The following is a 19,496-nucleotide window of genomic DNA, read 5'->3' as shown; positions in this document are numbered from 1 at the left end:
GTGGCCACGGCTGAAACACAACGTTTTCCTCACTTGCACGGCCGATCCATCGTCTAGGAAGATGTTGATCCAGATACCCTCTGACGTCTGAGCACCAGTGAGGCGGAGCTCCATCTTGTACAAAAATGAAGTTACAACTATCTTCATGGAGTTGAGGCATTAACCATTCGGTTAACATGTCCAGATAAATTCTCCCGGTTACTGATGGTTCTTGGAAGAAGAAAGGTCCGTAATCCTTTTCACAAGATAAAGCGCAAAACACGTTCACTTTAGGAGAATCGCGTATATGCTGTACAGTCTCTCTTGGGTTTTCTGTTCCCCATACTCGTACATTATGTCTGTTAACTTTTCCACTAATGTGAAAAGTGCATTCATCACTGAAAATTAGGCGATTAAACAATGTGTCGTCATTTTCAAGACAATGTTGCATCTCTTGACAAAAATTTTTACGTACAACTTTATCATTGTCATTTAAACTTTGTACTAACTGCAATTTATAAGGTGTCATTTTCAAACGTTTCCGCAGAATTTTCCACACAGTAGGTTAAGGAATTTGCAATTCTAAACTCGCTGATCTAGTCGATTTTCCTGGACTTCGTACAAAAACATCACGAACACTATCAATTTTTTCTTCTGTAACAGAAGGTCTTCCAGTACTCTTCTTCTTACACACACATCCACTGCTTTCAAAACGTTCATACCAGTCATAAATTGATTGCCTTGTTGGTGGTGGTTTACCGTATTTTGTTCTGAAATGACGCTGCACAACAGTAACAGAGTTTGTTTCTGCTAATTCAAGAACACAATAAGCTTTCTCCACTTGAGTAGCGGCCATATTGCTAAACTAAACTGGCTGTTGTAACACGGAGCAGCCAACAATAGCCAGCAACAGTTCTACCAACATAAACTTTAAGAAATTCCCTTCAAACCTATATCACTTACTATGTTGAAATACACCATTTTAATTTTGTACAGGCTATTGAAATTGTCTATTTCATTTGTAATCACCCGGTAATTTGGAACATGAATGACCTATACCATGATATTTATATTTTTTACGCTAGTTTTTCTCTATTATTTTGTCTGCTAGAGGATGATGATTGATGTGTTTGAATTTGTGCAGGCGAGCTGCATCTGCCTCCTGGCCAGCACAACTTCTCGTTCGCGGCTTGCCTGCCGCCCGGGCTTCCTGCGTCGTTCGAGGGCGACCGAGGCTTTGTGAGGTACTCGGTAACTGCCACACTCGAGCGACCCTGGAACTCCAGCGAATATGCCACCGCTATATTCACCGTCATCTCGCCCATTGATCTCAACTACAATCCACTCGCAAAGGTAACAAATAGTATACACTTACCTATAGTATAGTGAGGTCCACTATTATGATAGCGGGAGAACAGGGTTTCCGATTCTTTATATTTTTACTACACTTTGCCACAGACTGTACTAGAGCACAACCATCTATTTATATTGGATAGCTGTAACTCAAATCACCCCAATACATTTTCATACAATATTATTTTTTATTTTCTTTGATAAAATAGTCTATTTCATGTAAAATATATTACAATCATCAATAAAATATACCTTTACATAATTTGATTCAAAACTTTGGAGCAATCCTCGATATTGCTCGATGTTTTTGAACAGATAGTATTGTACTCTACTAGCCGCTGATAGGCAAAGCTACAGGACCCGGACTGTACATCACGAGTGAAATAGTTATTTGTATATCTAAAGTGAAAAATGTCACTTTTTCTCCCTGAAGGGAAAGATTGACAAGGCGAAGCCGAGGGCAACAATTTCCCTGAGGGAGAAAAAGCATTTTTCACTCGTGATATACACAACATTTTTCCTCCACCTACATTTTTATAAAAACTGCAAATAAAATAATTTTAAAAACTTATGTGACCAGTAACAATGTGTTACAACATAATCTAGAAAGTAAACAGCTGGAAGTAATCACAATTCACCGCCGACAGCGCTATATGCTATCTGTCGGCAAAAGTTGTAACAACAATGGCCGACTCACTCATGAGTGAGTTCCAAATTTGATTAGTTGATGGAAAATATTTGTTGGCTGGTATTTTGAATAACATGGAATATTAAAAAAATATTTCTAAAATTTAATAGTATACTAATATGAAGTATGTAATAGGTAATTTTAGCATACAAACATAAATTTCATATATTGATCAAATGTCTGGTTGAGGTATTGAATTTAGTTGGTTTAATGACTACTCTATATGCTTCCTCATTTGAGCTTAGACCTTCTAACCTATTTCAAATGTACGTTTTTAAAATAGAGATGCTTCCCATGTTATTTAAATGGAGTTACTTTTACGCTCTAGGGAGTTTTCCTGTTTTTTCCTCCCGAGAGCGAAAAAGTGACACTTTAGTAAAATGCTTTTTCCTCCACCTCCTGTAAAGTGCTTACTTTACTCCCTGGAACATAATACTAAAGTGTCACTTTTTCGCTCTCGGTACTAAAAAACTCCCTAGGGAGGAAAAGTAACTCCATTTAAATAACATGCAAAGCATCTCTATTTTAAAAACTTACATTGGAAATAGGTTAGAAGGTCTAAGCTCAGATGAGGAAGCATAATAGAGTAGTCATTCAGCCAACTAAATTAAATACCTCAACCAGAAATTTGATTAACATATGAAATATATGTTTGAATGCTAAAATTACCTATTAGTCCAGTCAATATAGACATAAAAAAGGGGATGTGCTTGCAATTTATATTGTGGTTCTGATTTTTAATATATTATTTGGGTACATGAGAGAAGTCCAAAACCAATTTCTTCATTCAAAATTTCCTTGTTCTACATACAGGGTGACCCAAAAACCTTGTATTATCGGCTCATTTTCCAGTTTTCAGCTATTTCTGCCAAATCTCGTAATCGGACAGAAAAATTTGCTCTCGCCTTTTTTTAGATAAAAAAATTCTGAATAAAATAAAATCATTCGGAACTCTTTTCTCCAATGAGTACTGAGTTATGATTTTTCAAAAATGAGTGAAAATTGAAGGAAAAATCAATTTTGATGAATTTTAGTTTTTGATCAACAATATTTTCCGATTGTTAACATATAGATATATAATTCAAAATCCCTCTGGGCCTATTTTTGTGCTCTACAATTTGAGATCAGGGAGAGCGCTCTATCTCAAATAAATTTCCAGGTACACCTGACAACAATGCTCCTTGTATTGTGAAAAACACCTCATTTTCAGCTTCAACCATCATCAGCAACTACATTGTCCTCACATTGAGATTTCGCACAATGACATAAGTTCATGAGATCATGTTCTATGAGAATCACCCGCTAGATGCACTTCATTTCAGTATTTCCTAGTGGAGAGGCGCCCTTAAGGACACCTCAAGGATCAAAATTTCAAACACCTATAACTTTTGACACAATGCTCAGATTTCATCGTACTACACTTCATTCTTCTCGGCTCGTCAAGGCGTTCCAGAATCATGCATCATAAGTCAAATTCGGTCGCAAAATGAAAAAATTATTGTTGAGTGTACGTACTTAAGCACATATTCCAATTCACAAAAAATGACCCATTTCTCTATTCAAAGCTATGTATCTCTGTAACCCCTCATTATAAAAATCAATACTTGATCTTGAAATGTGCAATAGCATTTTTTCTTTCATCTGCTGTAAACGATTCATGAAAAAATATGTTTGTGAAGTGAGATTTGATTGTTGAGAAAAAGCCGGAAATTGTAGATATTTTTCTCATATCAACAGTTTTGGCAGTTCTATGATATGCCCGAGTGATCCAAGATGGATTTTAGGCAGCTGAGCTCGTAGAGGATGAATTTATCTACAATTTGGAATCAATCGTGAGTGTATATGATGTATCAGACTCGTTTTAGAAACTCTTGATCAACAGTAAAATCACGAAAAAAATGGAAAAACTGGAATGGCCATTTTTAACATTTTCTGTAACTTTCGAATTGTATTGGAATCAAAAGTATTATTTATTGTAGTGGGTAGAGGGGGACAATTTTTACATCCTCACTTGATTTGGAAATTTTATCAGAAGTATTTCACAAGACATGCAGCTTTGAATATAGAAATTGGCCATTTTTTGTGTATTGGAATATGGGCTTAAGTACACTCAACAATAATTTTTTTATTTTTCGACCGAATTTGAAATATCCATTTTTGGACCGAATTTATTTGATCAGATCATGCTTTCACAAGATTTAATTATCATATAACGCTTTCCGGAATTTAGCGTGAGAAAACCAGAAGACATCTAGGCGCCCAGACAAGTTATAAGTTCTTTGTATTGAATTGCATGCGTTATGGCAAGCGATTTATAATCCACTCGACAGCTGATTTATGATGAATAATTCTATAGTTTGATTTTTACTCTAGTATTGGCGTATGAAGGAGGCTCCTTTTTCCTTTTATATTATCCTTGAAATGCAAAATTTTCAAAAACCATGTATATAAGTCGACGCGCAATTTTAAAAGGAACATACCTGTCAAATTACATGAAAATCTATCACTGCGTTTCGCCGTAAATGCGCAACATATAAACATTTAAACATTAAGAGATATGCCAAACCGTCGACTTGAATCTTGAGCTGCGTTTACACTGTGTAAACTTTGGTTATATAACAAATTTAACAACAATGTTAAAAATTCATGTAACTTGTTACATGTAATTTCGTGTTTTAAAACATAATTTCGTGTTATATAACAAGTTTTCCTCACTTCGCTCGGTCAACAAATAACTATTTCTCCCTCAAGGAAATTGTTGCCCGAGGCGAAGCTGAAATCAAACTTTCCCCTCAAGGAGAAATAGCTATATTTTTCACTATAGATATACAAATAACTATTTCGCTACACTGCCCATAAAACTTTTCCCGGAATTTTATAGTTTGGAAAGATATCAATTTGAAACAGCCGTCCTCAATTTGAGCCCGGAAAACTCAAGGTCGCTTGCAATACCCGTCCAGAGAGTCACTAGATTACTTTCCGATTACTCCCAGTTTCCTAGTATTTTAAATTGGAGTATCAAATGTGCATGACTAGAGGGACCCTGATCCTTACAGTTTTCTTGACGTGCGCTACCTAACTTCACGTGTTTCAACATGGCCCATATATTCAAAAGATCAAAAAGTTGTGAATGGAAACAGCTGATCAGACTTATTTTAGATTGCCATCATTGATATGATTTCATTTTTATTATGGGCCATGTTGAAACACGTGAAGTTAGGTATTCAATCATTTTGTGTTGTTTACTCATTTACCTATTATTTGATGATTATGTAGCAAAAAATATATCACGTTACTTGACCGTGATTGTCTCTTGCAGGGCTTGCATGTCTCGGCTAAAGCCCTGCTCACACAAATCGATTTTTGTTCGTACGATATTTCCCTTCCTCATATTTTCTATTAGATTAAACAGATGATGTTTGTCAAATTCCGTTTAATCTGATAGAATTCATAAGGACGGCAAAATATCGTTCTAACAAAAATAGGTGTGAGTGTGCAGGGCTGGAAATATGATGCTCGCCCTGCAAACGGCCACTTACTATTTTCAATGAGTCGAAATGTGATTGTGTGCGCAGGCGCCAGTGCACATGGACGTGGAGAAGTCGTTCTGCTGCTGCTGGTGCAGGTCGGGGCCACTACAGCTGGTGTTGGCCATACCTCACTCTGGATGGGTGCCCGGTCAGGCCATTCCGCTCACCCTCGAACTGGACAATGCCAGCAATGTCACTGTCACCAATCTCATCGTCAAACTCGAAAAGGTCGATTTTACAGATGATTAATCTATATATATATATTGTGGTGCGTTTTTTAACGGCTTCACACATGTAGGGTGAATCTTGTACTGAGTCAATGGTGTAGAGGCTATAAATTTTGCAATGGCGTGTGAGTACGCTGAGTGAACACCAGACTGATTGACTCACTACAAGACTCAATACAATTGTCGGAATCGCGGGAGGCCTAAACGCTCGCTCACCCTTGATTCTTCTAATGACAGATTGTATAATGATGAAATTTTTATAAGTAGTGTAGCGGACGCTAAACACTGAATACGGATACCTTAAAATTATTACCTGTGAAGAATGAGCATACAAAATCATACAGGTCGAGCAAAAATCCCGATGTAGATAATTTACGGGACTGCGTCTCTAATAAGTTCTGAAGGATTAAAAATACGGTATTTGAACCAAATATCGTTCAGAATATATTTCGAGAACAGAGTCTTGTCGGGTTTTAAGCTCTATTGTAGGAATTTATATGATCTATGGCTGCCACTGCTGTACAATTGATGCATTCGCTCCTAAGTCGAGGTAGGTAACAGATAAAAGCTGATATATGAGCAGGTAAGGACAAAGAATAAATATCTCGATCTGACCCCACTCGCTACATCCACTTAGACCTGTTCCAATATCCAGCTTGATTCAATTATTCCAATGATCGTATTCGATCGGTTCTTGATGATATAGAACGTATCAGACACAATAATTGACAGGCTTAAGAAATAATCGAACTCAGAAAGCGAATTAACAAAACTGAAATATATTATAATAAAATATGTAATCATACAGTGCAGGTTCAGAATTTGATTTACAGGTTGATAATAATTTAGCATTAACAAAAGGAGTTAAAAATGTTCTTGTGCTTGCATGATACCATGCGTGATTCGACAGAATTTTACAATTGATAAAATTGAACAGTTTTGAAAAAATAGTGAAAAAATGAATTATAAAAAATATTTTTAAAATGCTCGGGGTCGTGGTTCAGGCAGCGGAGGATAGTTAATCAACTACAAATTCTTAGAAATTAATATGAATAAATTTTAGGCTCTTAATAACTAAAAGCGCTTGTCGGCGTGGCCAATAATTTAACGAAGAAAAAATTTATGTTTTTCTGCACTGAAATATTTTCGAAGCGTAGATTGGGGCCCCTTTTAAAACTTATAACTCACGTGAATTTCCTTGGCGGTCGTGGTTTTCTTCTTTAGATCAAAAATCGTTTGATCGGCGGCAATCCAGGCTTCGGTTTCAGCACGTGGGGAATTTTAATTTAAATATCTCCTTCACCGAATTAATTAAGGGATAATTTACTTTAAACTTTTAAATTTATCGATTGATGAAAACAGAAATTTACAAATAACAAATAAATTGGCCTAAAATATCGGCTCACAAATAGAACATTTAAAATCGAACAAGAAATTTTCACAAATAGGTCTTTGGTAACTATAAAAGAGATCTGCACGGTGAGGATTTCAAAAGGGAAGTGCTGTCTTTTCTCTAAGCTTCTAGGCTAGACCTTGCTTCTCAGAATCTCGATGTAATAATTTGCATAAAAATTTGCCATTGGTAGAACGCTTGTGACGTAAACATGACGTCAGTGGCAAGCAGTAGAATACAATTCCTTTAATTACAATAATAATTCAATTCATGTAATTCTTAAAACTGCTTAATCTTATAGACATAGTTCCTCTCATACAATGTACATGTGCTAGCGTAAATGATAAGGCAGGGTTGGTGTCTGATAATAGATTAACATGTGTTGCTTTCAAACGATCACCTCTTGGTGCTATTTCTATGCACTGTGATTGGCTTAGACCTGCCAAAGAGATTTAATTACCATGTGGTTCAGTTGAATTAAATCATTAATAAATTAATATTCTTATACAATTTTTATTAGGTTTGAGACTGTTATAATTAATTTCTGTCGTTTTATCAATAATATAATTCATGCTATGACCTATTTAGTTACAATAAGACCTGACATATAATATAATTTCTTAAATAATAAATAATTTCAACGATAACACATACATTTTATTTTTTTTATTTGAAATTCTTGATCCTTTATGGATAGTTTTGATTTTTAGAGATGGTATTATATCTTACGTGAAGCCAGCGTGACATTTGACAATACTTTGAATCAGTCAGCTGCGTTCGAACTGTTTTAAAAACATCTGATCGATAGTAAACAAAGTGTAACCTCAAAATCAATGAGCAATTCATAAATAATTTGTGCTTTATTTGCAAAATAATTATAATTTTATTGAATAATTTTCCTAGAAAAATATTCAGTACAGAACGGTACTCTTATCAAATATACAGTTATTGATAAGTAAGCTTTATCGCTCGGTCGCTAACTATTCCTTTAGCAAATTCTTTCATTTTAAAAGGTAATCACAATTTTTCTCTCTTTTCATGAGATCTATTTGAAAGATTCATCACACAAAAGCCCCCAGGATATTTTAAATAGGTAATTGGGAGACGAGTCGAAACAATGACTATTTGAAAAATCCGATATTGTGATGAATACACTATTTCATCTCCTTACTTCTACGAAAACTCAACACTTAACACTAAAAACAATATATCGTGCACTTTTGGCTACGAGAAAATAAATAATTGATTGTTCCTTTCATTGGATACAATCGAAATACAATAATTAATGAGGTCTCTTTGGATCCTTCATTAAAACAACTCCACAACTTCCATTCACGGGTGGCTTATGAGCAGACCCATAACTATAACAAATATACAAAATTTCACATATTACTCTTAAGATTTGAACAGTATTTGCAACAAATATAGACTTTCATCATTTTTTCATAGTTATTACAGGTTTCGACTCTTTGGTTTGGCTTTTACATAAATTGGGTGAGAGTGTGATTTTACTTCGGTGACTTGACAATCGTCTACCGTTTGACTCGAGCAATTTCTTATTTGCGCTTAGTACGTTGCGTACAAACAGGGTTACACTTGAAATGGCTTTCTTGATTTTTATCAATGTTGGTTACAAATATTAAGTCTTAAGATTATATTTATCAATTTGAATTACAATTCATGATCTTTTGATGCAACAGTAATAAATTTCACATTTGAAGGTAAGAATTTCATTTTCTTTGGAGTTTTTTAGAGATACATTCATATAACACAGAACATGCGCATTTCGTGCAAATTAACATAAATATATATTTTTGGTTGCGTTTTTTTTTATTTATAATTCCACATTAAATAACAGGTTACAATAATTAAATAACGATATTGCTTTGATTCTATACATTGACTCTAGGATTTCGCACACATTGGTTGGTGGGACGAAGAAAATTATCGAACAGGCTTTGGTTTTGGGTAGATTTTTCTATTGATTCTGTATTTCAAGGTTAGATTTACACATTTTTTTCAAATAAACTTTGTTTATTTTCTTTCCTCCTATTCACTGCTAATTTCATGTTATTTCTAATTTATAATTATTTTCCGTGGATGCTATAATTCTTGTTTCTATTTTTCAGTTGTGCAGATGATACCAGGCGATTGTTTCGGTGATGACTCTGACACGAGGTGGATGGCTTGATCAGGTTGGTAAATTCTTAAAGTTGTTTTCAGTTTTATTTCTTGATTTAAAGTTGATTTCAATTTCTTCTTTTGAAGTGGATTGTTGTTATTTCCTTATTAGCTGAGATGCGGCGAAGTTTAGGTTATGTTGATTAGGCTGCAGTAGAAAGATGCCAGTATGCAAGGATATGATTTGATGGGTAGGCTGTGACTATGAAGAAGTTTGATAATTGATGTATTCCACGAATGCAATTTTTCAGTTAATCCGAAATTATTTTTCTCCTCAAGCCCCCATCTAAATTTGATTTCTGATTTATTTCAAGGTTTCCGTTCCGATTTGCAACTATCCGTTTTATTAAACTTGGCTTAAAACGAATGTGCCGGTGGTGTAAATCAATTCTTTCAAACTCGTTTCCTCTTTGTTGGCCGGTAACATGCAGTTTGATATCCTTAAATCTGACATGCCGGTGGTGTCTGTGGGTTTTTTCAAATGAACTTTTTCTTTTTTGCATGCCGGTGTACAGTCTGTTTGATTTTAACCGGACATGACTGCGGTGGTTGTAGGTTCTTCTGGATATCGTCTTCCTTTTTCCTTGCATGTCGGTGGGAATCGTGATGTAAGATTTTAGCCTAACATGACGGCGGTGTAGATAAATTTTTCTTGAGACCATTTTTCTTTTTTGTGAAGCTGCTATTTTACTTGTGTGTTGTTTGGATTTAGAGGTTTTTATTTTCAGTTGTGACTTTGACTTGTTGTGAATTTCTGTTTCATTTCTATTGTTTATGTGACTATCTTCATGAATGCTGGGTTTATATGTTGCAGGCGCTGTCCTCGGTGGATGGACGGTGATGTGGGCGGTCGGCGGTCCGGGCTGCTCTTCTACGCGGCGGGCAACGTCCTTGGACTCCTGGTGTCCGGCGCGCGGTGGTACGGGCTGTCCCTCTACCTGATGGATGTCGTCCTCGGCCTGGCGGGTGATGTCGGCTGGTCCCTCTCGGCGTTCTGCGGGGTGCGGCGCGACTTCAATCCTGACATTCTCGGTGGGTTGGTTTTCCATACATGTGTTATGTTCGCTTGCTTGTTTGACTTTAACCACCTTTATTGTATCCTTCTCCACATGTATATGTTTCTTAATGCTGACTTCGACGCTGATTTTTCCCATATGCATATCTTCAGATATCCTATCCAATCGGTTATTTGTTTCTAAAATTGATTTATCCAGACACTCAGCTAATTTTTTGATGGTTTTATCTGTGTCACGGAATGCTCCATCCATCCGCTGACTCAATTTCTCCAAACCCTGTTCATTTACCTTCTTTGCTTCTTGAACTTCCCTTTTTAATTCTTCCTTTGTTTGTTTGTTGTCTTCTTTTAATTCTTCCTTTGTTTGATCGCTTTTTTCATTTAAGTTTTTTATTTCTGCATTTGTTTTATTTATTGCTTCATTGGTTTTCCTTATTTCCTTCAGGATGAGGGTCCAGTCAACGGCGGGAGTGGGTGCATGGTTATCGGTTAGCCGCTGGTTTTTTATCCGAGCAACGGTGCGAGAAATGGGAGTTCCTGTTTCTGAGACGTCATCGACTGAGTGCTCTTCTGATGTTCCATCCTCCGGCTCTTGGGCTACCAACGTATCCTCCACCAGAATGCAGCTCTCCTCCACCTGCGTCGAAGATAAATCATCCAGTACATTGGGATGGAAATCGGCGGATGCGGCGGCAGATGCGGATGGCGGCGAACAATCGGGTGAGATGTCTTCGGTGTCCGACAGACTTGGATTGACCTGGTCGTTTCCTGCCATAGTTTGCGGAAAAATAGCGCAACGAAAGTGTGCAGTGAATAAACGCGAAAGTGTTGTGATATACACAATAATTAATAAGAAATCCAATAGAAATTGTGATAGCTTCGTAGTGAGTGAAATACAGAAAAAGTGGTTTAGCAATGTGTTCAGTGATAAAATGAGTCAAGTTAGCAATATCGTTAACATAAAAATGACAAGAACACACAGGATACACAGTGAACACTTATGCGGTAATACAGGTACGCCTCTTATAATTTATTATTACTATTATTATAAATATCTTACTTTTATAATTTCTTGCCGCAATTCAATATATAGGCTAGTGTTCTTTGCAAAATTTTATATAAAAGGGGCAGTGTTTTGTTTGAATTATTCCGCAATATATCTGTGATTTAATTTTACTTCCCTCTTTATGTTTTAAAAACTTTTAAAAATGTAAATAACTTCAATCCTCTTTTCTGTAAATATTTATAAATTGTTTCAATATAGACCTAATATTCTTCAAATAATATGACCTTTCTTATGATATCTCTTATACCTATGACTTATAGTATGACCAATTTTCGAATAACACGATAATAAAATTCTGAGTTCGATTTTCTCTCTAAAAATTCATCAATCGATAAATTTCTTTTCCGTTCAAAAATTGGGTATGGTACTTCTTGTTATTTTATATAACAGTGAACAGTCAATATTAAATTCGAAAAAATTCACAACCATGAATTTTTCACAAATTTTCCCGTTGTCAGCGCTATAGTATACTGAGCAACTAAATAATCCTCGTAGTCGATTATCCACCTCTTCAATGCCTATCACTGTTGGGCGCCAAAATCATGTAGTGCCGTACAACCATGTAGTGCCGTATCCAAATGCCCCACGTTGGGCGCCAAATCATGTGGTGCGTTTTTTAACGGCTTCACACATGTAGGGTGAATCTTGTACTGAGTCAATGGTGTAGAGGCTATAAATTTTGCAATGGCGTGTGAGTACGCTGAGTGAACACCAGACTGATTGACTCACTGCAAGACTCAATACAATTGTCGGAATCGCGGGAGGCCTAAACGCTCGCTCACCCTTGATTCTTCTAATGACAGATTGTATAATGATGAAATTTTTATAAGTAGTGTAGCGGACGCTAAACACTGAATACGGATACCTTAAAATTATTACCTGTGAAGAATGAGCATACAAAATCATACAGGTCAAGCAAAAATCCCGATGTAGATAATTTATGGGACTGCGTCTCTAATAAGTTCTGAAGGATTAAAAATACAGTATTTGAACCAAATATCGTTCAGAATATACTTCGAGAACAGAGTCTTGTCGGGTTTTAAGCTCTATTGTAGGAATTTATATGATCTATGGCTGCCACTGCTGTACAATTGATGCATTCGTTCCTAAGTCGAGGTAGGTAACAGATAAAAGCTGATATATGAGCAGGTAAGGACAAAGAATAAATATCTCGATCTGACCCCACTCGCTACATCCACTTAGACCTGTTCCAATATCCAGCTTGATTCAATTATTCCAATGATCATATTCGATCGGTTCTTGATGATATAGAACGTATCAGACACAATAATTGACAGGCTTAAGAAATAATCGAACTCAGAAAGCGAATTAACAAAACTGAAATATATTATAATAAAATATGTAATCATACAGTGCAGGTTCAGAATTTGATTTACAGGTTGATAATAATTTAGCATTAACAAAAGGAGTTAAAAATGTTCTTGTGCTTGCATGATACCATGCGTGATTCGACAGAATTTTACAATTGATAAAATTGAACAGTTTTGAAAAAATAGTGAAAAAATGAATTATAAAAAATATTTTTAAAAATGCTCGGGGTCGTGGTTCAGGCAGCGGAGGATAGTTAATCAACTACAAATTCTTAGAAATTAAATATGAATAAATTTTAGGCTCTTAATAACTAAAAGCGCTTGTCGGCGTGGCCAATAATTTAACGAAGAAAAAATTTATGTTTTTCTGCACTGAAATATTTTCGAAGCGTAGATTGGGGCCCCTTTTAAAACTTATAACTCACGTGAATTTCCTTGGCGGTCGTGGTTTTCTTCTTTAGATCAAAAATCGTTTGATCGGCAGCAATCCAGGCTTCGGTTTCAGCACGTGGGGAATTTTAATTTAAATATCTCCTTCACCGAATTAATTAAGGGATAATTTACTTTAAACTTTTAAATTTATCGATTGATGAAAACAGAAATTTACAAATAACAAATAGAACAGCAAACAGCCTAAAATATCGGCTCACAAATAGAACATTTAAAATCGAACAAGAAATTTTCACAAATAGGTCTTTGGTAACTATAAAAGAGATCTGCACGGTGAGGATTTCAAAAGGGAAGTGCTGTCTTTTCTCTAAGCTTCTAGGCTAGACCTTGCTTCTCAGAATCTCGATGTAATAATTTGCATAAAAATTTGCCATTGGTAGAACGCTTGTGACGTAAACATGACGTCAGTGGCAAGCAGTAGAATACAATTCCTTTAATTACAATAATAATTCAATTTATGTAATTCTTAAAACTGCTTAATCTTATAGACATAGTTCCTCTCATACAATGTACATGTGCTAGCGTAAATGATAAGGCAGGGTTGGTGTCTGATAATAGATTAACATGTGTTGCTTTCAAACGATCACCTTCTTGGTGCTATTTCTATGCACTGTGATTGGCTTAGACCTGCCAAAGAGATTTAATTACCATGTGGTTCAGTTGAATTAAATCATTAATAAATTAATATTCTTATACAATTTTTATTAGGTTTGAGACTGTTATAATTAATTTCTGTCGTTTTATCAATAATATAATTTCATGCTATGACCTATTTAGTTACGGCAAAATATCGTTCTAACAAAAATAGGTGTGAGTGTGCAGGGCTGGAAATATGATGCTCGCCCTGCAAACGGCCACTTACTATTTTCAATGAGTCGAAATGTGATTGTGTGCGCAGGCGCCAGTGCACATGGACGTGGAGAAGTCGTTCTGCTGCTGCTGGTGCAGGTCGGGGCCACTACAGCTGGTGTTGGCCATACCTCACTCTGGATGGGTGCCCGGTCAGGCCATTCCGCTCACCCTTGAACTGGACAATGCCAGCAATGTCACTGTCACCAATCTCATCGTCAAACTCGAAAAGGTCGATTTTACAGATGATTAATCTATATATATATATAAATGAATGTCTGTTTGTGTGTTAGTTTGTTAGTATGTTTGTTCCCTATAGACTTAAAAACTAATTGACAGAACGGCATGAAACTTTGGGGATATGTTGTTGTGTGAATATTGGGATGGTTTCTGACCAGAAATTTTAATAGGGGGGGCTAATAATTATTAATTCATTTTACAGACCCATGTTTTCGAAATTTTCGGCCGAGCGGCTACCGAAGAACGGAAAAATGATCATGATTCAAGATCATATTTATTGTGATAATATGATCAAGTATCTAAAGTTACCAGCTGTAATAAACACGTCGCCCTATGATAAATTGTGTACTGGTATTAAAACGATAGTTTGGAGTTGAAGTGTAGTTGATTGGTACCAGCTGTAGATAATGGTTCCTTAGAAGACCTATACAAATAATTATCACTCCCCTATCATTTAGAAACTGAAAAATGTTGGTAAAACATTATTCAGAGAGTTGTTCATATTGCATTCATTAATATTACTGAAGAATGACAGAATAATTTACATTTTTTTTTTTGAATTTAGCTTAGCTTATATTTATTCTAAAATGGAAGATTGAAAGAATATGGAATTCTGTGTGATTCATCGTACATCGCATATTTCCTGGACCATCTATTGGCAATCAACAACTATGAAAACATTAAATTCATCTTTGAAACACTGATTTAACCTATCTATTTTTTTTTTAATTCAACACTACTGATAGATATTACTACCAATATTGATCGAGAGGAATATGATTTCAGAATAATAAATGCTGCATGACTAATCACATAGGAAGTCCGTATTGAGATGTAAATGAAAATATTAGTTGTCAGATAAATTTCATGATTCTCCAAATAAACTCGACATGAGATACATTGACTTTTTGGCAGTACGAAGTTAGCCGGGTAAGCTAGTCATTAATATCTCTATAGTCTAATTTTTACAGTAAGGCGTATTATACACCAAAGCTGGGCCGGGCCGGGCCGAGCCGAGCCGGGTGGTTCTATTTATGTATTTAATCAATGAGAATTACAACTTACAGAAAAGTACCACAGGCTTATACGCCCAAAACGGTTTTAATTCTAATTTATACAACAGTCCAAATGTAGCTAGGTTATGTGTCACTTAACATTCTTCAATTGCACACTCGATTTAAAATTCAGAACACACAAAAATCATTCTTAAATTAAAAAAATACTTCTCAATTGAATTAAATCAATCACAATTGATTGGAAAATTCCAAACTTTGAAAAAACTATAAAATTTTGAGACCGAAAAGACAAACACACTATTTAGAACCTATGAAAGCTGTAACTTTGATAAGCGGATCGATGCTATGTCGAGCCGAGCGGAATCTGCCTACGTTCGCACTCAAGCAGATTCGCTTTTCAACACATTTTTTAGTTAAAAATACAAAATACTGCGCTACTCACTACATGGCAATATCGAACTAAACTTGAAGAAGGCTGAAAACGCTCGAGTTGGGCGTCAAGCCGACTGTACAAATCCGCTCGGCTCGGCCCAGCACCGCTCTGCTCGGCCCGGCGTTGATTTGAATGCTCCTGACTAAATCCTGCATAGTTAGCACGCACGCGGATTCCGCTCAGCTCGGTTCGGCCCGGCACAGCTTTTGTGTGAAACCCCACTAATATTCATTTATTCATTTATTCATTTATTTATACGTGGATACAATAACAAATCATATAAATATGATTGGGAAGGAACAACAGGCTTGGCCCAAAACTATCCCATTCCCAAATTTTGATTACATGTCCAAAAAATAGGTTATGTTTGTTCTGTAAGAGGTTCAAGGTCAATATTGATTCTAAGGGCCAGTTTCCGAAATCGCGATCTAGCTAAGTTCTAGACTTTGAACAGCTGGAGACAGAAAATTGGCTTTCCGAAACGGGGTAGTCCACGTTTAAATAATATTTCGAAAAACTAGAAAATTGAACACAAAATATAATAAAGAGGAATAGTGTAAAGTTTCAGCTATTATGAATTATTTAGGAATGTTTCATTTCGTCAAGGAAAAACGTTTCCAATTAAAGAAATGAGAAAATAAAAGTTATGATAAAAACTGGGACTACGCCCCGTTTCGGAAAGCAAATTTTCTGACTGGAAATTTTCCAGCAGTTTAAAGTTTAGAACTTAGCTAAATCACGAGCCCTTATAGTAATTTATGCAATTCCTAAAATGCAAAATTTCAAATATTTGTCAAATGTCATTCCGTGGTCATTTTCGGGTACCTAACAGCCGTGGAATATGTCTCAATTTTTTCGTTAGGTCTAGCATAATGAGAAACGCGATGATGATAAGTTGAAATCACAGGCAAACACCTCAAAAACAAGATGGCCGCCAAATTTTTTAAGGTTTTGCTATATCGCTATAGCTATTTGCTGTATCAAGATGTGGTCTATTATTGACAGAAATTTTTATATCGCCTGCTGTACAGTTAGTGAGAGATAACGGATTAATTCACCACCAAAGTGTTTAGAACTAATCAAACTATAATATTTGAGAGAATCGTCTCATTTGGAATAATTTAACTTCTAAAGCTTGAAACATACATTCTTCATGGACAATATTTCACTTTCTACCCTGTAAATGTATTCACAGTAGACATACACTATTATTATTGTAGAATACTTGTAAAGCTTCAAAATTACATCTAGTTGATGGCTGTAAGTCCATATTCCACGGCTGGAGCATTATCGGGAAAAGAGAGAAAAGTACTGTTTGCAGCTTTTTCCACCATCTGCCAAACCTAACAATTAGAAAAGCGTGTAATAGTAAGCGTGACCACCAACGTGGTCACCGACTGGGCGATAGTGTGGACTAGGCTTGATGCTTATTTTCAATGCTTCTATTACAACGCAACAATCCATAATCCTAGTAATCGCCAATAATCAACAATCAATGATTGCATAACATATTAATTCGTGATTCAACATAAAAAATCCTGTATATTTTTATTACATCTTCATTGACAAAATAATATTTTTGTTTTCTATTGATATTTGATTTATTATTATACTTCAGTAATGACTCCTTGAAGGTTAAAACTTGGAAATGGTATCAATCTCTTCGTAATGATGTGTAAAAAGAGAATATCCATGATGGCAATCTCAAAAATGTTTGTCATCATAGAAAAATCCAAGATGGCGGTCATCATTGACCGAACCTTTTTTGAACTGGTTGCTTTCTAGTGATAGTGAGATAAATAATTATATTGAATTGATTTTACCCTTAGAGTGTTAAAAATTCACTGAACAACAACATTTAATGAATGAATCCGAGAATCCCATTTGTAATACTTATTCCATGAGTAATTGAACTTCATAAGCCTGGAAACCCTAATTTTTGGGCAGCATTTGAAGTTTTTCAAATCTTATTAATTATTTTCCCCCGAATACCCTTCCCAGAAGAACAAAGTTGGAGAAAAATTGAGGGCTCCACCATTCCTTCTGGAAGTGAGTAGATGTGATTGTAAAATCAAAAATTTCACCAGAGCTTGCAGTGTCCAGAATCAGTTGAAGTGCACAGAAATGTGCCTTTGCAATGGTGATCCAGAATTATGCGATAATGTAAGAAACACTATAGGACGATAATACCTATATAATAAGCAATGGAGAAGGGAACAGTGATGACGATAAATGGCAAAAATAATGATTTTCAATTCAATGCTGTCACAACATTTTGTTTATCAAACATGATTTGATGATATAACGTAGCAACAGTCACCACTTTAAAGTTTACAAAATCAAGTAGAACAGTATAATAAAATAAGAGAAACGAACCAAACATTGGTTGGTTTTTTCCGTAATAAAATGTTTTCTTGTGGGGTACCACCAGGAAAAGGAGAGGAATTATTATTATGTTGTTGCATTATAGGTGGGCCTACAGTACCGCATTAAATGAGCATAGCTCAAACGGTGTACGATATGCCAAATGGGGTTCCCTTCATCATGGAAAAAAGGTTCTTGTTCTAGAAAGTGTAGCTCTCATCATAATATGAAATTAATAATTAATGACAAAACTCCAACATACTTTCAACTCAATGAGAACCGGAGAAAATCTAATAGCACTCTCTCAACGAATACGGACATGCATCCACAAGACATCTTTCAGGGCAACAATGAACTTACCGAGATTGACAATATTCGTCAGGCAATTGAAAACTCTTAGTTTTCCAATCCAGAGCCCAATCCAGTAGAAGATAAATTATTTGATTTATTGATGGGATCACAGTAGAGCACTGATTATCCGCACTAATTTATGCATGACAGTGTCCGTTTAACTGATAATCCGGATTAGTTATTTGTGCAACTAGTGCGCAAAGTGACAGTTTGCTGCACCGAAAGAAACGTTTACGCCCGAGCCGTAGGCGAGGGCGGAATGGTTTCTTGAGTGCAGCAAACGAACTTTGCGCACGTATTTCACATTAAATTTTTCCTACAGTTACCATTGAATATGAAAAGTGGGTAATTATGGGTAAAATTGCCTGAATAATGTAGTAGTGTTTTGAATGGCGAGGCGGCTGTGTGGTGTGTGCTGTAGTGGCACTGTGCTGTCGTTGTCCTCCATTATAATATATACTTAATAATTAGCGCGTTGTGCTTCGTTGCACCTCTACTCACTATAGCAGCCCACTCACTGTTACCAACTTAATTTTGATTTTGCTGCACTGGTGCTCCATTTAACCTACTAACTATTTTGCGTTGTCATGCTGCAAATCTGGAGTACGCAAAGTACTCACTTTGCGCACTAGTGCGGAAAAGTGATTCTTTGCAGCCTGCAATCAGTGCACAAATGGTCACTTTTCAGGGTATCTGTAGGAAAAATCGATTTTCAACTTGATTTTACCCTAGCTCTGAAGTGTAGACGTACCGTAATTAAACCTTTGAATTCTGTCCTATAGTATTCAGTAGTATGTGTTGTATGTATCTCGTATGTAATATGACTTTTATACACTAATTCAATAAGGTAGACTACAGCAACTCAAATCTTTCATTAGATGAAATATTGTACTGTACCTTGATTGCGGCGGACCAATTAGCTGCTTGAAATACAGAATAGCTGAAGTTTTTAATGGATTTCATTTTTTTATATTAAATTGTTATCCTGATAATCGGTGCTCAACTGTATCTGATTTATTGATGGGATTAT

General features: G+C 35.8%; 1 protein-coding gene across 2 annotated transcripts in view; it reads left to right on the top strand.

Moving 5' to 3' along the window:
* LOC111044385 (arrestin domain-containing protein 2) overlaps window positions 1-19,496 on the top strand; it is a 62,433-nt gene that overhangs the window by 22,776 nt on the left and 20,161 nt on the right. For both annotated transcript variants that reach the window (XR_005571059.1, XM_022329517.2), the window contains exons 3-4: window positions 1,124-1,332; window positions 5,596-5,778. Coding sequence is in view for 1 of the 2 variants with exons in the window: in XM_022329517.2 (XP_022185209.1) it covers window positions 1,124-1,332; window positions 5,596-5,778 (392 nt within the window). In the remaining variant the exon portion in view is untranslated. The remainder of the gene's footprint in view (window positions 1-1,123; window positions 1,333-5,595; window positions 5,779-19,496) is intronic.

The sequence above is a fragment of the Nilaparvata lugens genome, chromosome 4 (assembly GCF_014356525.2).
Source record: "Nilaparvata lugens isolate BPH chromosome 4, ASM1435652v1, whole genome shotgun sequence".
NCBI classification, from domain to species: Eukaryota; Metazoa; Arthropoda; class Insecta; order Hemiptera; family Delphacidae; genus Nilaparvata; species Nilaparvata lugens.
The sequence above is the reverse complement of the archived record's forward strand: the minus strand, read 5'-3'. Positions and strand labels throughout refer to the sequence as shown.